This window comes from Sinocyclocheilus rhinocerous, unplaced genomic scaffold, assembly GCF_001515625.1.
Source record: "Sinocyclocheilus rhinocerous isolate Xijiao unplaced genomic scaffold, SAMN03320098_v1.1 scaffold1243, whole genome shotgun sequence".
NCBI lineage: Eukaryota > Metazoa > Chordata > Actinopteri > Cypriniformes > Cyprinidae > Sinocyclocheilus > Sinocyclocheilus rhinocerous.
In genome coordinates, this window is record NW_015626033.1 from 628,378 (window position 1) to 645,265 (window position 16,888).

General features: G+C 37.5%; 2 protein-coding genes across 2 annotated transcripts in view; both read right to left on the minus strand.

Moving 5' to 3' along the window:
* Positions 1-6,256, minus strand: part of LOC107707991 (hypoxia-inducible factor 1-alpha-like) — a 16,724-nt gene extending 10,468 nt beyond the window's left edge. The window contains exon 1 of the mRNA XM_016512131.1: positions 6,154-6,256. Within this exon, the coding sequence (XP_016367617.1) occupies positions 6,154-6,256 (103 nt within the window). The remainder of the gene's footprint in view (positions 1-6,153) is intronic.
* An 819-nt stretch (positions 6,257-7,075) lies between these two features.
* The window catches only part of LOC107707065 (protein kinase C eta type-like), a 16,732-nt gene continuing 6,919 nt past the window's right edge, over positions 7,076-16,888 (minus strand). Inside the window, exons 4-14 of the mRNA XM_016510946.1 lie at positions 15,869-15,903; positions 15,693-15,775; positions 15,255-15,384; positions 15,011-15,144; positions 14,580-14,720; positions 13,894-14,067; positions 12,196-12,350; positions 11,233-11,371; positions 10,295-10,483; positions 7,948-8,094; positions 7,076-7,842 (exon numbers count right to left, since the gene is read on the minus strand). Of these exons, the coding sequence (XP_016366432.1) occupies positions 7,597-7,842; positions 7,948-8,094; positions 10,295-10,483; positions 11,233-11,371; positions 12,196-12,350; positions 13,894-14,067; positions 14,580-14,720; positions 15,011-15,144; positions 15,255-15,384; positions 15,693-15,775; positions 15,869-15,903 (1,573 nt within the window). The 3' untranslated portion in view covers positions 7,076-7,596. The remainder of the gene's footprint in view (positions 7,843-7,947; positions 8,095-10,294; positions 10,484-11,232; positions 11,372-12,195; positions 12,351-13,893; positions 14,068-14,579; positions 14,721-15,010; positions 15,145-15,254; positions 15,385-15,692; positions 15,776-15,868; positions 15,904-16,888) is intronic.

Genomic DNA, 16,888 nt, shown 5'->3' on the forward strand with positions numbered 1-16,888 from the left:
CTAGAGTGAGCTGAGGCCGGGCTAGAGTGAGCTGAGGCGGCAGGGTCGAGAACGGCGCGGTCGGCAGATCCGACGAAGGAGCAGCAAGCACATGTGACGATCCCGGGATTCGTCCACGGTGAAAGCCGATCCGGCGATCCACAGCACTAAGTTGATGTATTCCCTTTGCAACTTTACAGATCTTCTTTATGCACCAAGAGCTTGTAACACTCCAAAGAGAAAGGAAAAATTGAAATCGCATCATATGACCCCTTTAACTAATGTTACTGAACTGGCACTTGACACACCATATGAACACACAGGTAAGCTTTGAGCCAGACTGTTTTAAACTAAAATGATGCCTAAGGTATCTAATATAGCAGTTACGCTCTGAACTCTGATATAATATTCTAGAAGTCATCTCAGATGTGCTGAGCCAGGCTGTGGAGAGCTGGCAGTCAGAGCCTTTAGCATGATCACAGCCCCCTCTGCGAGACGAGCTGTGCCCCTCAGCATGTTTTAATAATAATGATCCAATAAGCTTTCTGTCAGTCAACCTGCTCTCTGTTTTCTCTCTTTCTGACCAGTACAAACTGCTTCCTGCAGGGGACTACATGATTCATTATTTATAACACACACGCATAAGGCACACTTACTATGGTCTAAATATTTTAGCAAGGACAGTGCATACACACTCTTGCAGGAAAACATCTCTGTTTAATGTATTTCCACTACATTTGCAACATCGGCCATTATTAACAACAATGTTGGTGTATTTATAACCACTTTTAAGAGAGTATCATGTTTAATACTTTCCTTCTTAACTTCTTTACACCATGAACAGAAACGCTCTCTGTACGTACGAGTAAGTTGTGTGTTTAACAGGGCACGATATAGGATCATGCCGGATTTTGAATAGAATCTAGGTTAATGCCTTTATCCTGTCCTTTAAAGCGCTCATGCAACATTTAGAGCTTCTTGGCATCCCGTGGATACTTTATTAGACATTATAACACATTTGAGGAGTGTCCAATAACCAGAGACCTGTTAATGAAATCCATACTAAAAAAAACTCTTCCATTAGAGGCCAATGACAAGACAGCGAGCAGGACATTATTCAAGCAAAGGTCAACATTCTTCATCAGCTGTCTGATAATAAAGTCTCTTCTATTTACAAATTCTGTTTCTAAGAGGATGAATGGCTGGTTTGATAAGTGCAGAAGCAGCCTAACCTTTCTCAGCTTCATTTACACCCCTGCGAATGACAGCGGCGACAGGCCACAAGCTGATAGCACACAGGGGACCTTTACCACAGAGCCAAGAGGAGAGGTGTCAGCTGATCCAGAGCAAAACACTACAGTCGGCTTTCAGAGGAGAGCAGAGCAACACCAAAGATCTAACCTTCATGTGTCTGCACATTTAAAAATGGGTAACACCATACAATTTACATGCGTTACACAGTCATTTTAAATGTAAATACTGAGTTGTACTAGTTAACTACATAATTATAAAATTCATTATATAATAAATTTTTAGCAGTACAATTAATTTGGAGTCACCTGTACATCAACAGTGAACATAATTAAACAACCTAATGTACTGTAAAGTACATTGAATGTCATTGCAAGAACCCAAACTCTAACCCATTTAAAAATAGGGTGCAAAAAATCTGTTCTTTATTTCAAATGTTGCCTCGTGAATAGGTTTAAGCACTTAGCGCCGCTTTTTAATTAAATGGCACTAGGCCGTATCTTCCAGCAAGGCTCCTGAGTGATTTTTAAAGGAAGAGATGATCAATCAAACCCACTATATGTGATGTGGAGGTTCAACGGGTTCATCGGAAATCATTCAGCACTGCGCATGTGCAATAAAACTTAGAATTGACAGACAAATCCAGACTCGGATCTCTTTTAGACCAAAAGGTGAATTGTGTGAAAAAGAGTTCAGTTCTCTAGTCTTGTCAGTGATGCGAAGTCAGTTCGTTTTGAAAACGGATTCATCCAGCAATTCCTTTACGTAATGACGTGGTTGTGTCACCGCTTGGTCCTTAGACATCCGCAAAACATGTTCCAGTAACGCCATGCATTGTTAATTTAGGCTATGTCTCCAGTTTGTTGGAGCCATGATTCACCTCATTAAAAACAAAGTCACTCAGAACCTAAAAATAATTAGCATTTACATTTAGGGTGATTTCTAAAAAAAAAAACTGACTCGTATACATGTCAAAACACTCAAGTCTTATTTCAGGTTACCTACATTTTATTTCTGCTTTTCGGCTATTAAAGTAAATTGGTTAGCTCTACATGCTTCTACTTAGCTCACTTACTGAATCAGATTAATACTGTTCTCACTGCAGTGAGGCAGATTTCATGCCTCGACTAGGGATGGGCGTATCGATCCGAAGTATCGATATATCGATACTGACGCGAGTATCGAAAGTATCGATACTCAAACAAAAAATATCGATACTAAGGTGCGTTTTATTTACCAGTGGTTGTGTTTATTTAACAAAAATAAAAATAATAATAATAATGCGTACAATATGCATTGAATTGGACAAATAACATTTGTTAGCGAGTAACTGTGCAGGATATAAATATTTTCCTGCTCATCTGAACACACGCAAATGTTGCAAGACAGAACCAATCAATCACAGAGAGCATTCACTCACTGCTGACAGTAAGTTTTCACTGCGTTCACCCCTCATCACACCACAACTGTTTCCTCCAGCGAAAATGAAGCACATATGAACGCATATATTTTATAAAACGATCATGTTGCCATTTTCTTTTGAAAAACTTTCAATATAATATAATACATATTCCAGTGCATGTGGCAAAGAGGTTTGCATACTTAAGCTAAGGAACGAGGGTTGTACTAGAAATGCAAACAGTAAAATTTTGTGTTTGTACAGTAAACAGGTTGTGTGTGTGAGATCATGAAGACTTGAATTTGGCTTATGTTATACCTATCTATGCAATACAGTGGAATACTGCAATAGGTTTAGTATACGACCCCTATTAATCAAACATTTTTATCTTATTTATATATATTTTTTTTTTATTATTAGGCTATTATTATTATTATACCCTCACTGGGGGCTGAGCCCCCCTAAAATGAAAATCATAGAATCGCCCCTGAGTGAGCCCATCTAATCTTTCAATCAACAGCCAGAGTATATAAGCAGCTGCTTACCTCTCTCCAGTCTCAGCTGTTCCAGCATCCCTCCACCTCCCCAATCTCCACCTTCATCTTAGGTACCTTGCCCTTTGTAATCATCCTATATCAAGTCCCTGGGGGGTACATCAGAGCTCGAGTTGAAGCTGCTTCATCGAGCCCCTCATCAGTGGACAGCAAGCCAAATAAGTTTACACACAATTTCCTTAAGATTATATGGGCAAACAAACTCGTTAATCAAAGATTAAGTGAGAACATCATAGCTGGATCTGATTCAAAGAGTCACTTTCACATTATTTACCAATTTATTCAATTCTTTTGATGGCAGAAGTGGCTAATAACAAGTTGGCACCATAGTACTTTATAGTACATAGTACTACTGAAGTAGGCAAATTATAGAACTATTTGGTAGACACTAGGCTTACCATGGTAATTTATTTTTGTAATATAACAGTTTTCAGTGTTGTAAATGATTATTCTAATTTATTAATGACATGCAATAACTATAAAAGGTCTCTTTTTTTCCCATATTGAAAGAGGCATGTCAACAAACATTTTCCAGCCCAGAAAATTCTTGAAAGATGTTCTTTTTCCCAAATTCCAGCCTTGTGACCAAGACGAGACGTGCACACTAATATAAACCCTGTGTCTCGTCCTTTTCCACACAACGCAATGGAAAAACCTGAGAAAATTTCCCTGAAGCCGGCCCCAACACTTGCTTTCCTCTGTAACAATCATTAAGAGTACACGTGATGACTAAATATCTGTATTCTTAAAAACACTGTCCTTTTGTAAACACAGTCTTTTCAGAATAAATTATGTATTAAAGCCTTTCCAACCTGATCTCAAAACATATTTTATGGTGACAGTTTGAAAGAATTCATACAATGTGATTCATATGGATTTTTATGAATAAGGTCTACCACTAAACCGTCATTCGAATTAACCACTAATTCACCAAGATGTAAAATAGTTCTGAATTGCCATAAGATTCTGTTGACTTTTCTCACTGTAATGTTTTGAAAATCAAAATTACAGATCCTATCAATTGAACTTCAGGAGTTTTCAGTGAGTTTCCTATTAGAATCCAGTAGATATTGAGAGGAGAGCAAACAACAGGGCTAAATGAGTTCAAGGCCATGCTCCATCTCCACTGTGTCCTTGAGGGAAACATTTGCTCCTGTGTAGTTTGCAGCTCAGGGACTGTTCCTGCCAGGTCTATTATACGTTGTGTTTGAATGAAAGGGTCTCTGCGAAATTGCATTTTCAATTTATTAGCATTGCCGCTGCTGGATTGTGGTAAAGAACTGTGATGTTGCTGTATATGAATGAGGGAAGAAGATGGACACGTGCCAACTCTAATCTGCAGTAATCTCCTTTATCCTCCTGTTCAGAGATGATTTCTCCATCCCTCAGCAGAGGCTGAATGCACACAATGGGACTTTGAAGAGAGGGATCAGATCATCATTCAGATCATCATTTTTTGCGCTGCAATTCATTGATGTAGTACAATGAACATCAAGCTATAAAAATTCACACACACACACCCATGCATGTATTATTGCTCTGTCAAGCCTCATTACGCAATAAAGAGACACATAAAAGGTCTGGCCTAAAGGTGAGGCACTGTTTGCACACATTTGAGTGTATATATGATACATTTGAAGATGTCTTGATGTCTTTTTTTTACCCAGGGGAATCCTGATCTAATCGTTACAACCCTTCATTTATCAAGACAGAAATCAATAGAATAAACACAATCAGCCCAAGACGAGGTTTTGAAGCTGAAGTGGTGCTAAGACTGAAATGGATTTTCTGCATCCAATAAAGGTTATCCGTACGGGCAGAAGAGAAATCAATAAAATATAATTATGGCCCACTGGACCTGGGCATGGCTGGAAACTGATCTGTTACCAAGGCCTTTAAGAGACGCATTACAGAGGGCTAATTTTATAACAGTTTAGACGAAAGCAGGGAGAACAGCAGTCTGTCGCCAGTACACAAACTGACAAATAAATCTGGGCCATACAGTATGTCAGCTTGTTCTTGGTCTATATTGACATGCATTCTAAACCAAGATATTGCATGCACGTTTATAGCCTGTTTCTTAAGAAGGAATCCTGTTTCTTTCTGCAGGAATAACTAAAATCTTAAAAATCTAAATGAATGTTACAGACACACTACTGTTAAAAGTTATTTCTGTTGATCCTTCTAATATGCTGATTTGGTGCTCAATAGATGCTGCTTAATAGAAATAAAAGTATTAATTTCTTTGAAATAAAAATTAATTGACCCCAAACTTTTGAACAATAGTATATATACATTTAAAATTATATGTATGTATATATATATATATATATATATAATTATAATTATAATTTTTTTTAAAAGTCTGGCTTCATTATTAAGCAATACAACCTAAAAAAGAAACCCTAAAATGTGCCATATTTGTCATTTGAAAATATATAAATAAAAATATATGAAATAGGGCTGTCAGCATGCAGAGTCAAGCAAGAACCGTTCAAAACTGGAGACATATAACACAAATTGCATTGCATATTGCACTGAGGGGGGGAAAGCAAGTAATGCAGGGAACAAAATAATCTCACAGCATGAATGGTCTGATATGAAGAGATCAGCCATCTTAGACCTGTACCTTTTCTGAGAAGAAAACCATCACCAGCATCCACAATGAATAGGTGTTTACAAAGTACAGTACAAGAGATGTGTATGGCAAAAGATGGAAAGATATTAAAAGATGAATAACAGAATGATATTAAGTAGGATACAGAGAAAAAATGTGGTAACTGGCATTGAAGGATCAGGAAACTCCTCTGTGTATAGACCGTTATAAGAGGAGTCATCCAAGCGCCACAAGAGAGTGTCCTTGACCATACAAGGATTTATGCCTACCCCCGCATTGCCAAAGACTGTAAATGGCTCCAAGCTCATAAGATAGCGCTCTGTTTGTTGGTCTTCAGGGTTGTAGTCTCCCACAGGAAAGTGGGCTGCTGACGTTGATTCTCCAGGAAAGCTTCCACTCGTGTAATTGGGGCAGGGCCAGACTTGTAAGGGCAAGTTGCTTAATGGGAGTCCCCATGACATCTCCAATGTCTTTCTCACTCAGTACCAAAGATCTGTTGCTAATCTTGTTTGCCTCCATTCGTCAAATGTAAGCATGATATGGCAAAAAGTAACAGCCCAGTCTTGTAGTTTTTTTTTTTTTTTACTGAGGCAGGGCAAAGACAAATAATCTAAAAAACAGATACTCATTACAGGATTCTCATCAGGCTAATGTTTTCTTCAAAGCTTGACTCTACCCTGCAAGAAACCCATCAGCAGTCAACCTTAATAATTTTTTTAAAAGTCGATGAGGATCCCCATTGACACTTTAGTGTTTCTTATTTGATTAAACAAAAGAGGTTGCATCATCTTCTATTTTCCTCATGAGAAAAAACCTGCCTGAGATGAGTTCTTGATCTTGCGTGTCACCACTGGACCCAACCTCCGTGCAATAAGTAGCACAAGTGCGTGTGGAGTACATCAAATAGAATGAGACATCAGTTTACTGTTAGGGACTTGTTGTGTTGCATCTAGCATTGACAGAATGAGAACATTTTACTATGATTTTTACAGAAACTTACAATTTTTAGACACCAATCTGGCAAAATGTAACAAACTTGACATAAGAATGTGGAAAAAACGTGTCAAAAACTTGGTCTTAGCTGGTCTCTCAAACCAGCAAAGAATACTATAAATTGTGTTTGACTGAAATTACGAACTTTTTTGCACACTCCTAGACACAAAAAGTAATAATGTGAAATCATTGCCAAATATGTACAGGCACGAAAGCATACACCAACAGATATTTCACTCTGCTCGGACTGAGAAGATCCAAATAAACAACATTAAAGAATGATGAGGATGAGGAGCAAGAGTCACTGCCCTCAATATAAAGAATTTAAACTGGTCAACATCTCACCTGACTGTGTTAACCTTTAACCCCTCAGAACAACAGAGGGGAGATGTCTTTTGATTAAGTCACAGAGAGAAAAAGTCTAAATGCAGAAAACTCAATACCGCAGCCTTTCTCAAAAATAAGACGCATCTAAAGATGCCAGTTTAATCATGGGTGAAATTCTGACCTGAAATGTAATAACAAACAAACAAAACAACAGACAAGTTCACCTGTTGATCAAATTTGTGTAAACTGCTGTCTTCCAGGATGGAGTGTCTCATGGAGATCTTTGCAAATCACTCACGATGTGTCAGACACAAAGACAATTACACTGTTGTTCAAAAGCATAAGCGTAGGCCAAAAGAATCTTATAGCTTAGGCAAAGACCAAAAAGCTAGGCCACTGAAATGCACAGTCTTTAACCAGTTTCAATACAATGGTATTCAAATGTTTCTTTAGACTGCTCCTGAAAGTTTCTATTGTCACAATTTATTTGGTTCTATCAAATCACAGAATTCTCCTGAGTTCTGTTCCGTCATGAAATCACACATTTCTTCGGCTCTGCTTTGCAAATCTGAAACCACTTTCAACAGTTCAGGGGAAGTAAAGGAGAAGTCACGGAACTCGTCCTGACTGATGGATGGGATGATGGCCTCATCGATGGGCGTAAGAGTAGGATCTTCTTGGGTGAAGTCTGGATCAAAGTTATTCACATCTTCTGCAGTTTTCTGGATTTTAGATTTCAAAAAATATATATATAAATAAATCTGCATTTACATTTCTAATGAATTTGATTATTAATATTTAGTTCAATATTTACATCTAAAACTCACAATTCTGGGCTTGAAAGGTGGTTCAAGCTCTCGCTGGTTAAGTTTGTTCCAGTCAATGCTAGTAAAAAATGGGTGACTGGTTACAGCGGTCTCTCCACCCTCGGCAGCAACACAACCCAGACGACGGGATGGATTCTTTGTCAGAAACTGAGAAAAATAAAACCAAAACATGATGTCATGCATACGTCTATCAAACATTCTTCTAATTTTAAATGCACAAAACTAATACACACCAGATATATATCAGTTTACATTACTAAAAAGGAATACACAAACCAAAAATATGATAGAGCCCAAATGTATTGAATGTTGTGAATCCTATCAAATCTCCACAGTGAGATTAAACCTACAGTATGTCTCATCTGTAATCAGACTCAATTCCTATGAGAATGTGTATGACATAACACTCAATCGCTTGTGGGAGGTTGTGTCTAGAGTATCAATGTGTGGTATCAAATGAAACCAAATCAAATCAAATCCTGCCCTCCTTCTATAACCGTCCAAAACAAACATGCACGTGTACACACAAATACACACTCTCTCTGGGTAAATCTGACACCCATTAGGAAGCACAGCTGGCTACCATACCTCATCGACTCTGAACAACACTGACAAACTCGTTGCTGTTCAGAGAGATCATCCAGTTTTACAGAAAAAATAACTTAAAAGGGGTCATATGATGCTGCTAAAAAGAACAGTATTTGGTGTATTTGGTGTAATGAAATGTGTTTATGCAGTTTAAGGTTCAAAAAACACATTATTTTCCACATACTGTACATTATTGTTTCTCCTCTATCTATCGCCTTTGTGAAACGCGTCGATTTTTACAAAGCTCATCGGTCTGAAAAAGGGGGATAAAGTGAGGAACGGCCGGCGGGCTGAGTGAGCAGAGGCGGCAGATTCAACGAAGGAGCGTCCGGAGGGCTTGCAGCAACAACATGTGACGACCCCGGGCTGGACTCCGCTTCGTCCACGGTGAAAGCCGATCCGGCGATCCACAGCGCAAAGTTGATGTATTTCCTCAGCAACCAGCACGGATCAGCTCCAGGCATGACGAAGCAGATATCGTCCTCTTTTGGAAGCGGCGGCAACAACAATACTACAGCGAGAATATAAGTTACGCCTTCTTTCTTTGCGTGAACGTTTGGGCGGCGTTATGCAAATCTTCCGAGATCGTGACGTAGGTATGTGGGGGTGTGTTAGAACGAGCCGTTTTAGGTAGGTGTGGCTGACTCTTAACTTTTATAAAGAATATCTCTTTGGATTTGAGACTTTAGTCTTTGCAACTTTACAGATCTTCTTTATGCACCAAGAGCTTGTAACACTCCAAAGAGAAAGGAAAAATTGAAATCGCATCATATGACCCCTTTAAAAAACAAGGGATGTACCAACTTTAAAAATCTCTCAGGTAAGCCAATAGCTATGTTCATGTTATAGCCAATATTAGAATTTTAAACTAAATAAATAACTAGTAAAATCAATCATTTTTAAATGTTAGAATTGAAATTAGGCATCACAACATTATAATATACATTAAAAATTTGTTACCACATAATTAGTGTTTTTAAAGAATAACTTTAGGAGAGTGTTATATAACAGCAAATATAATCTGTATGTAAAAATGTAGATTAATTAAACGTATAATTAAATATCCAATATTGGCCGATGCTGATAAATTGAAAAAAATAAAAATAAAACGGTATGTTATATTGTCCATTGTTTCTTACAATTGTTCATGTCTGGTCTGTCTACACCACAGCTGTGCAACAGGACTGAGGTCTGCTATTCCAAAAATAGAATGCTTTTGAGGCACTCTATCGATCTATTCTTTGACTGCTGTAGGTCATGGTAATGTTGGATGACCCAGGTTTAAGGATTTTTCATCTCAGGCAAATATCGTGTCATTCTGTTGTGGAATTTCCAGATTAAACTGGGAATTTATTGGTCCTTCGATAACTGCACATTGCTCTAAGGGGGGAAAAAATCATCTTCAGGATTATTACCGGCAGTGTATCTCCTCCACTATTCCTCACAGTGAGAGCAAACACTATGCATGTGTACATTTGATGTGAAGGGTTTTTATTTTTAGCTACAGTCATGTGATAGCAGTGGATTGTGGATCGAGGCTAAATATAGTTATGTAAGAGAGGGGAAGAGCATGAGGAACTGAGAGAGATCAGATGGGAGGTATTTACTGTTTACTGATGTTCATTGTTGCATGAACTGACAGTTTAATTCACACCATATGCCTTCCACCAATCAGGACAGATAAGCAATTACAGCTCTATTCAAGTCAATTCATGTCTGTATGACTCCAGGGCTCTTAAGCAAACACTGAGCAGCTCACCCCTTTTAGTATGTCCACAGCATTTGTGCTGAGCCAGGACACGTAGATGATCTCTTCAGTCAGGATAGACTCAAAAAGGTCATCCTCATTCTCTGCCTCAAAGGGGGCGTGGCCAGAAAGCATCTCATACAGCAGCACACCGAGAGCCCACCAATCAACTGACGAGCCGTACAGCATCTCCTGAAGGATCTATAGGATCATATAAAAATTACAATTAGGACATCCTACCTTCACACACTTCCACACTCATCACGCACTTCCATAGATTATCTTTTCACCAAAAACTAACAGACACCAAAAGAAGCAGTTTATATCTACAATATTGCTGATTATATTATATTATATTAAATTATATTATATATTTTGAAAGAACACAGGTGTGAATGTGGAGTTATTTTAGTATTATTTATATGCTATTATAGTACTTATTAATATTTAGAATTAGCGTATATTTACAGCTTTACGTTTGAATAATTGTATGTAATTTTGTTAATTTTCTGTTCTGTTTAGCTTTAAATTGACTAATTAAATAATTTATATTTAAAAATAATTAAATATTATTTGTAAAACTTCACCTTAATCTAAAAAAAAATGAAAACATGGAATATAGAAATATTGCCTTGGCAACCAACTGAAATAAAATAAGTTTTTCATTTAAAATTTTAATTTGATTTAATTCTCATTTTATTTTATTTAACTGTAAATTAATATATTAAATATTCGTAAAAAAAAAAAAAAATTTAATTGGTCCATTTGTGTGTTATGTGTGTTGAAACTAATAATTGCAGTGAATGTGACTGGAAGCTGGCACCTCATGCTTCAAGTCAACTGACAAAATGTAAATGCAGCACAACACTTCTGATTCTTCTAGAATTTTGTGATGCATAATTTTGTGTGGATTTTAGACAACCACTGAATGGGTGGAGTGTTTGAATCACCTCTGGAGCAATGTAGTCTGGGGTTCCACAGAACGTTCCTGTGACAACACCTTCAAACATTCCCTCCTTACACATGCCGAAATCAGCCAGTTTACAATGACCATCCTTATCCAGCAGAACATTATCCAACTTCAGATCCCTGAAATAATACATATACACATATAATAATATGCCCAGATTCAGTTCATTATGGCAGAGAGAGAGAGAGAGAGATTTATGTTTTATTTACTTGGTAAAACACTTCTGCATGAAAACCTGCATTATTATCGTTATAAAGAAAAATTACAAATGGCCTTTTATGTCAAAATGATTGCTTTCCTCTGACACACACACATTCAAAATAATGCTTTTACTTTGTCATCCATTCATATTCAGTCCACGGTAACTGCATGAATGTTGATATTTTGCCATTTGTCCATTACGAGAATTGATGTAAGCCACCTCATATTTTGCTCTCTGCTTCGGTGCCAGTGCTGTTTTCAAGTCAAAGCAGTATTACACTGCAGCTTTCAAGGTCTATGTGCTAAAGGTTTGTAATAATGGAAACGCTGAGGTAAGAATTAGTCTCATGGTGTTAATAAAGCTCAGAGGACAGAGAAGTGGCAATTAAAAAGAGAAGAGAAAGGAAAACACTTCAGAGAACATAGAAAAAACACACTTAAAGGAATAGTTCAACCGAGAAACTACATTTCTATCATCATTTGCTCACGCTCATGCTGTTCTAAACTCATTTGACTTTTCTTCTTCATACAACATCAAAAGAAAACGAATATTGATGTAGATCAAGGACAGCAGTTTGGAAAATGGCAGCTTGAACATTCAGCTAATCTGCACCTTTCATGTCCCATTAAAGAAAGTCAAACGTGTTTTGAACATCATAAGGGGGAGTAAATGATACCAGAGATTTCATTTTGAATGAAATATCCTTTTATTTTCTGTCTTGAGTGCATTTGTCTGTCTAACCTGTATATTATTCCCTTGCTGTGGAGGAATATGAGAGCAGATGTGATCTCCGCTGTGTAGAATCTGGCTCTGTTCTCCTCAAACTTTCTGGATTTCTGAATGTGAAACATCAGATCTCCCCCATTCACAAACTCCATTACAAAAAACAGACGCTCCTGTGAAAGGATTAAGAAATTAAGATAAAGATTCCGTTAAAAGACAACAACAAACAGCAGATTACCACCTTCAACATCAGGAAATTCAGCTCCTTACAGGGAGTCTTTTAACCAAGCATGTCACAGCCATTAGAAGATTTATGGGAGAGACAGACAAAGCAGAAACATAAATACTGTTTAGTCAGTGAAGAAGACTGCAGGAAACACAGGATTATGGGATTGTGAGGGTTGGAAGGTGATCTGAAACGAAGTGCATCATAAGTTTGAATTGACAACACTAAGTACCTGTTTGAGTTCAGCACAGCCAATGCATCAAACTCAGACTGCACACCCAGGGACCACCCACAGTTGGTTTACTGACCGTATGATGCATGATGCACACAAAACAGGAGAGCGCTTGTGAAATGCAATGTTTGTGAAATATTCAGTAGTGCAAGATGGGGAAGATGCCCACAATAAGAGCAGTGTGCATTTACTGCTACTAATTTCTTATGCGTTTATTTACAAACATTCACAGAGACTGACGATTTTTTCCTTACCAATCTGTTACTGTAGTATGTTCCATTTCAAATATATCTTCCACTAAATGTCACGTAAAAAAAACTTCATCTGACTTTTCATCAGTCAGACAGTTTCTATGCTAGTGGCTGTTCACCAGAATAAGCTAAGATTTGGACCATCAAAGGGCCATGACACATCCACTAATGACCAAATCCATCACATCAACAAACACAGACATGCACATTCACTATGCAACAGTCCACACCGCAGGACCTCTGAGATCATCGATTTTTGCCACCATGTTGCAGTGCTATCTAACGTAACCCGGCCCCAGAGGGTCACGAGTGCGCTTTGTATGTCGCTCACGTGTGGAGGGTTAAGAGATTGATTGTGTGCGTCAGGGCTGTGAAGGAGCAGAGACAAACCGGTTCATAAATTCCTTTCCTCATTACAAACACACTACATACGTCAGCAAGACCTTGAGGATGTTCCTGCACATCCATGTTCACATTGACTCTGCAGTAATAAATCCAGAGAGGTCACCATGTCAGATCTGTTCTGCTGGACAGAACATGAAATCGAAGTCTTCAAATCCTTTTGCAATCAGTGTTTGAGCGCATGTTTTAAAAAACCTTGCGTACACTCAAGTTAAAGTAATTCAATTAAACACTGTAGTCTTACAAATGCTACAGTGTGTGTGTTTCAAGTGGCTCTGTAAAACTGTAAAAGCTACGTTAAGGGATTCAGTGCTGACCTCTCTATTCTAGAGGCTTCAAGCAAAACACACAAGCAGATTATAGCGGACCTCTGATCTCTCATAACATACAAAGGGGGAAGTACACACACACAGAAAATGCAAAGTAGAAAAGTAACATATTGATGAAGCATAACGTGTTTAATTCTCTACTGCCCCCTACTGATGATGTGAAAGCTACATGCTCTCATTTAAATAACAGAATATACAAACTGTTCCTATTTATTATACATACATACATATATATATATATAGGCTAGGTTAATCTGTGATGTGTGTGTTCCTCACCAGTGTCTGGAAGCAACAGTACACCTGAGTGAGGTAAGGATGAGTGGAAGCGAAGGATAACACTCGTTTTTCTGTCATAGTGCACTCAACATCATCATCCTGCAGTATGATGTCTTTTTTCAGCACCTTCACTGCAAACACCTGATCTGAACCGTTCAACCGGACCAGCATCACCTATTTACACACAACACCAACAGCATGACTTGGGAAGTATCTTTCATTTTATTTGTATTCACTCTAAATTTCTGGCACAAAATTGTCATCATAATATTTTAATATGAAACAACACAGTGCACTTGAGGTATATCACACTATTTAGAAGTCACTTGCACAGCAATAATCCAATGTTGTTTTTTTCCAGAGCATATAATATTTTATGTACACCAAATAAAAACTTATCAGATAGTTATATAATATTATATATAATATTATTAGATATAATATTAACATTGTAACATATAAAAATTGCCATATTATATCATATTATAGTTTTTAAACAGGTCAGTGACTGTACCATGCAATTTCTTTCAGATAAGAATATAAAATTCACATTGGAATCATTTGTAATACATAAACACATTCACATTGGAATTGTGTGAATATTTTGTTTAACAAATAGTCTGCAATCATTGTGCTACACAGTCATACTGGACCTGATGTACAGAGGAATAGTCTTAAACACAGACCTTGCCGAAGCTGCCTTTTCCCAACACCTGCAGGAGTGTGAAGTTTGAGATTCCCAGCTTCCGACTTGGCTCTTTTTTAGATTGCCCTCGATCTCCTCTCACACTCAATGTACGGGACTGAGCGTCCATACCTGAGAGACCCTGAGAAGAGAGACAATATTTAGACTTAAGACTTTATTAGTTTATTACTCGTTCAGTACATTTTATTGTTCAATATTAATTATTCTGTTGATGGTCTTGTGCTACTTCCCATAATTTCTCACTTTACTTCACTAAAGTTTAGTTTTTTCCTATTTTCAGTGCATGCAACCAAGAAAAATGTGAGTTATGTGTGATGTGAATAAAGCACATTAAACTTAAAGAGACTTACACACACAGACAGATCACATATTTTACTTTTGAAAAGATTGAGCGCACATGTGTGTATTTACCATTGAGTTGCGTTTGGTCAGTCCTCCCGGCTGAAGGCCCATTTCTGCCAGTTTATTGGCCAGTTCTACATTGTTGACTCCACAATTTGGGGCAACATTTCCCTTACAGCGGATATGGACATTCATTTGACAAACTACAGATGTAAAAACACAACACACCAGATGAGCCTCACAAAACAGCATAAATAAAACTGATGTATATATTTATGGTGACCAAATGGGTTACAGAAAGAGAGAAAAGTACTTTTGCAGTGCAATCCTTGCCGTACAATGCCCCACAGCAAAGAGCCACAGTGGTCACAGAAGGTAGGAACCTTATAATTGTGGATGTTAAACTTATGGGGAACATTTATACTGAAACCCTGATTTGTTGTCTGTAAAAAGAAGCAACAGAGCATAGAATAAAAAACACAGCAGAAAATTTAAGCAGTTCTATTTCTGACCAGCAGGTGGAGAAATGACATCTGTGTTTTTTTAGGACACAGCCAGAAGTCACTTCACCAACATATGACACAATTGGTCTGTGTGTGTGTTTCAGTAAGTCTATGGCCTAAATTTCTAAAATTGCCCACAGACGAAAAGAAAAACCCAATCAAACCATACTGTGATATGTATGGTTATATAGTCCCCCGGGACTAAATGGACTAGGAAAGTGTTTTAGGGTTAGGGTTGCGTGCATTACCTGTTCCTTGGCAGGTTTCTTCATGCGTGGACAGACTGTAACCACAAACTGATGGCATCGCTTGTGTACCACACAGGTGCACACTAACAAGCACACACAGAATACAATCAATCTATAATACAATCAATTTAAACACAGATAATGTCGATTAATACAGAGACAGAGTGTACACTCACCTTGACATTGATAGCCCTGTTTTCCAAAAACACCCCTGGAACAAAGAAAACATAATGTACAATTAAAATATAACAAAGTTTGTTTAGCCACTCACTTCAAGCATTTGTATACAAAAATATATATGTATACAAAAAAAAACTGTAATTTATATGGTTCTCGATTTTTGATTAGAATAATAAACTTTATTTGTATAGAAAAGTTGTTTTTCGTACAATGCAAAATGCAGTTCTTTCTTACAAACTCTCACAAAAATGTCTTTATTAAAAAAGGGGTAACACTTTACTTGAAGCCTTTATATAAAATGCATTATAAAAGTTTTAATGCATTAATTAGTGTTGGGCAAGTTACTTCCAAAATGTAATACATTATATATTACTAGTTACCGTCTTTTGAAAAACAGATAAGCACAAACCGCATTATTACATTCAGAAATAACACCGGTAAATAAAGCGAAATGTTATAATATACAAACAATAAACACAATACCTAGCCTATAGGCTATTTTGAACGGTTTCAGAAGAAAACAAGAATGAAAAATATAAGTTGCTAAAGCCAAAACGAATTAGGCTGGTTAATTCAATGCGAAACTGAAAGCAAATGGCGTTCTCGCGCAGCCTACCTCTTTCATTCGGCATTAATCCAAATAAATGTGTCCATATTTGCGATGTATTTGAATGCTAAACTATTATTTATTATGTAAACCAGGCTTACTTAACGCGCTTAAAAAACATCCTCTTCTTAGGTTAGGGTTAGGTTAGGGTTCTTCTGATAATGAACAGGCTGCAACGTTTGCAATGCTGTATGTGTGTGCGTGAGGCGCCAGCGCGATCGAACAGCGGAAACAACTAAAAAATACTCCGTCATTTTGGGTCATACAGATCATTCGAAACTGCAGTGCGTTTACTTTTATTTCTGTCATCTCGGTTTCCTTTCCGTGGACTTTCGTAGAGCGCTGCGCCAAATACAAATAGCCTATGAACCAAACTCAGCAGCATATGTCTCAGTCTTTTCCTTTTGTT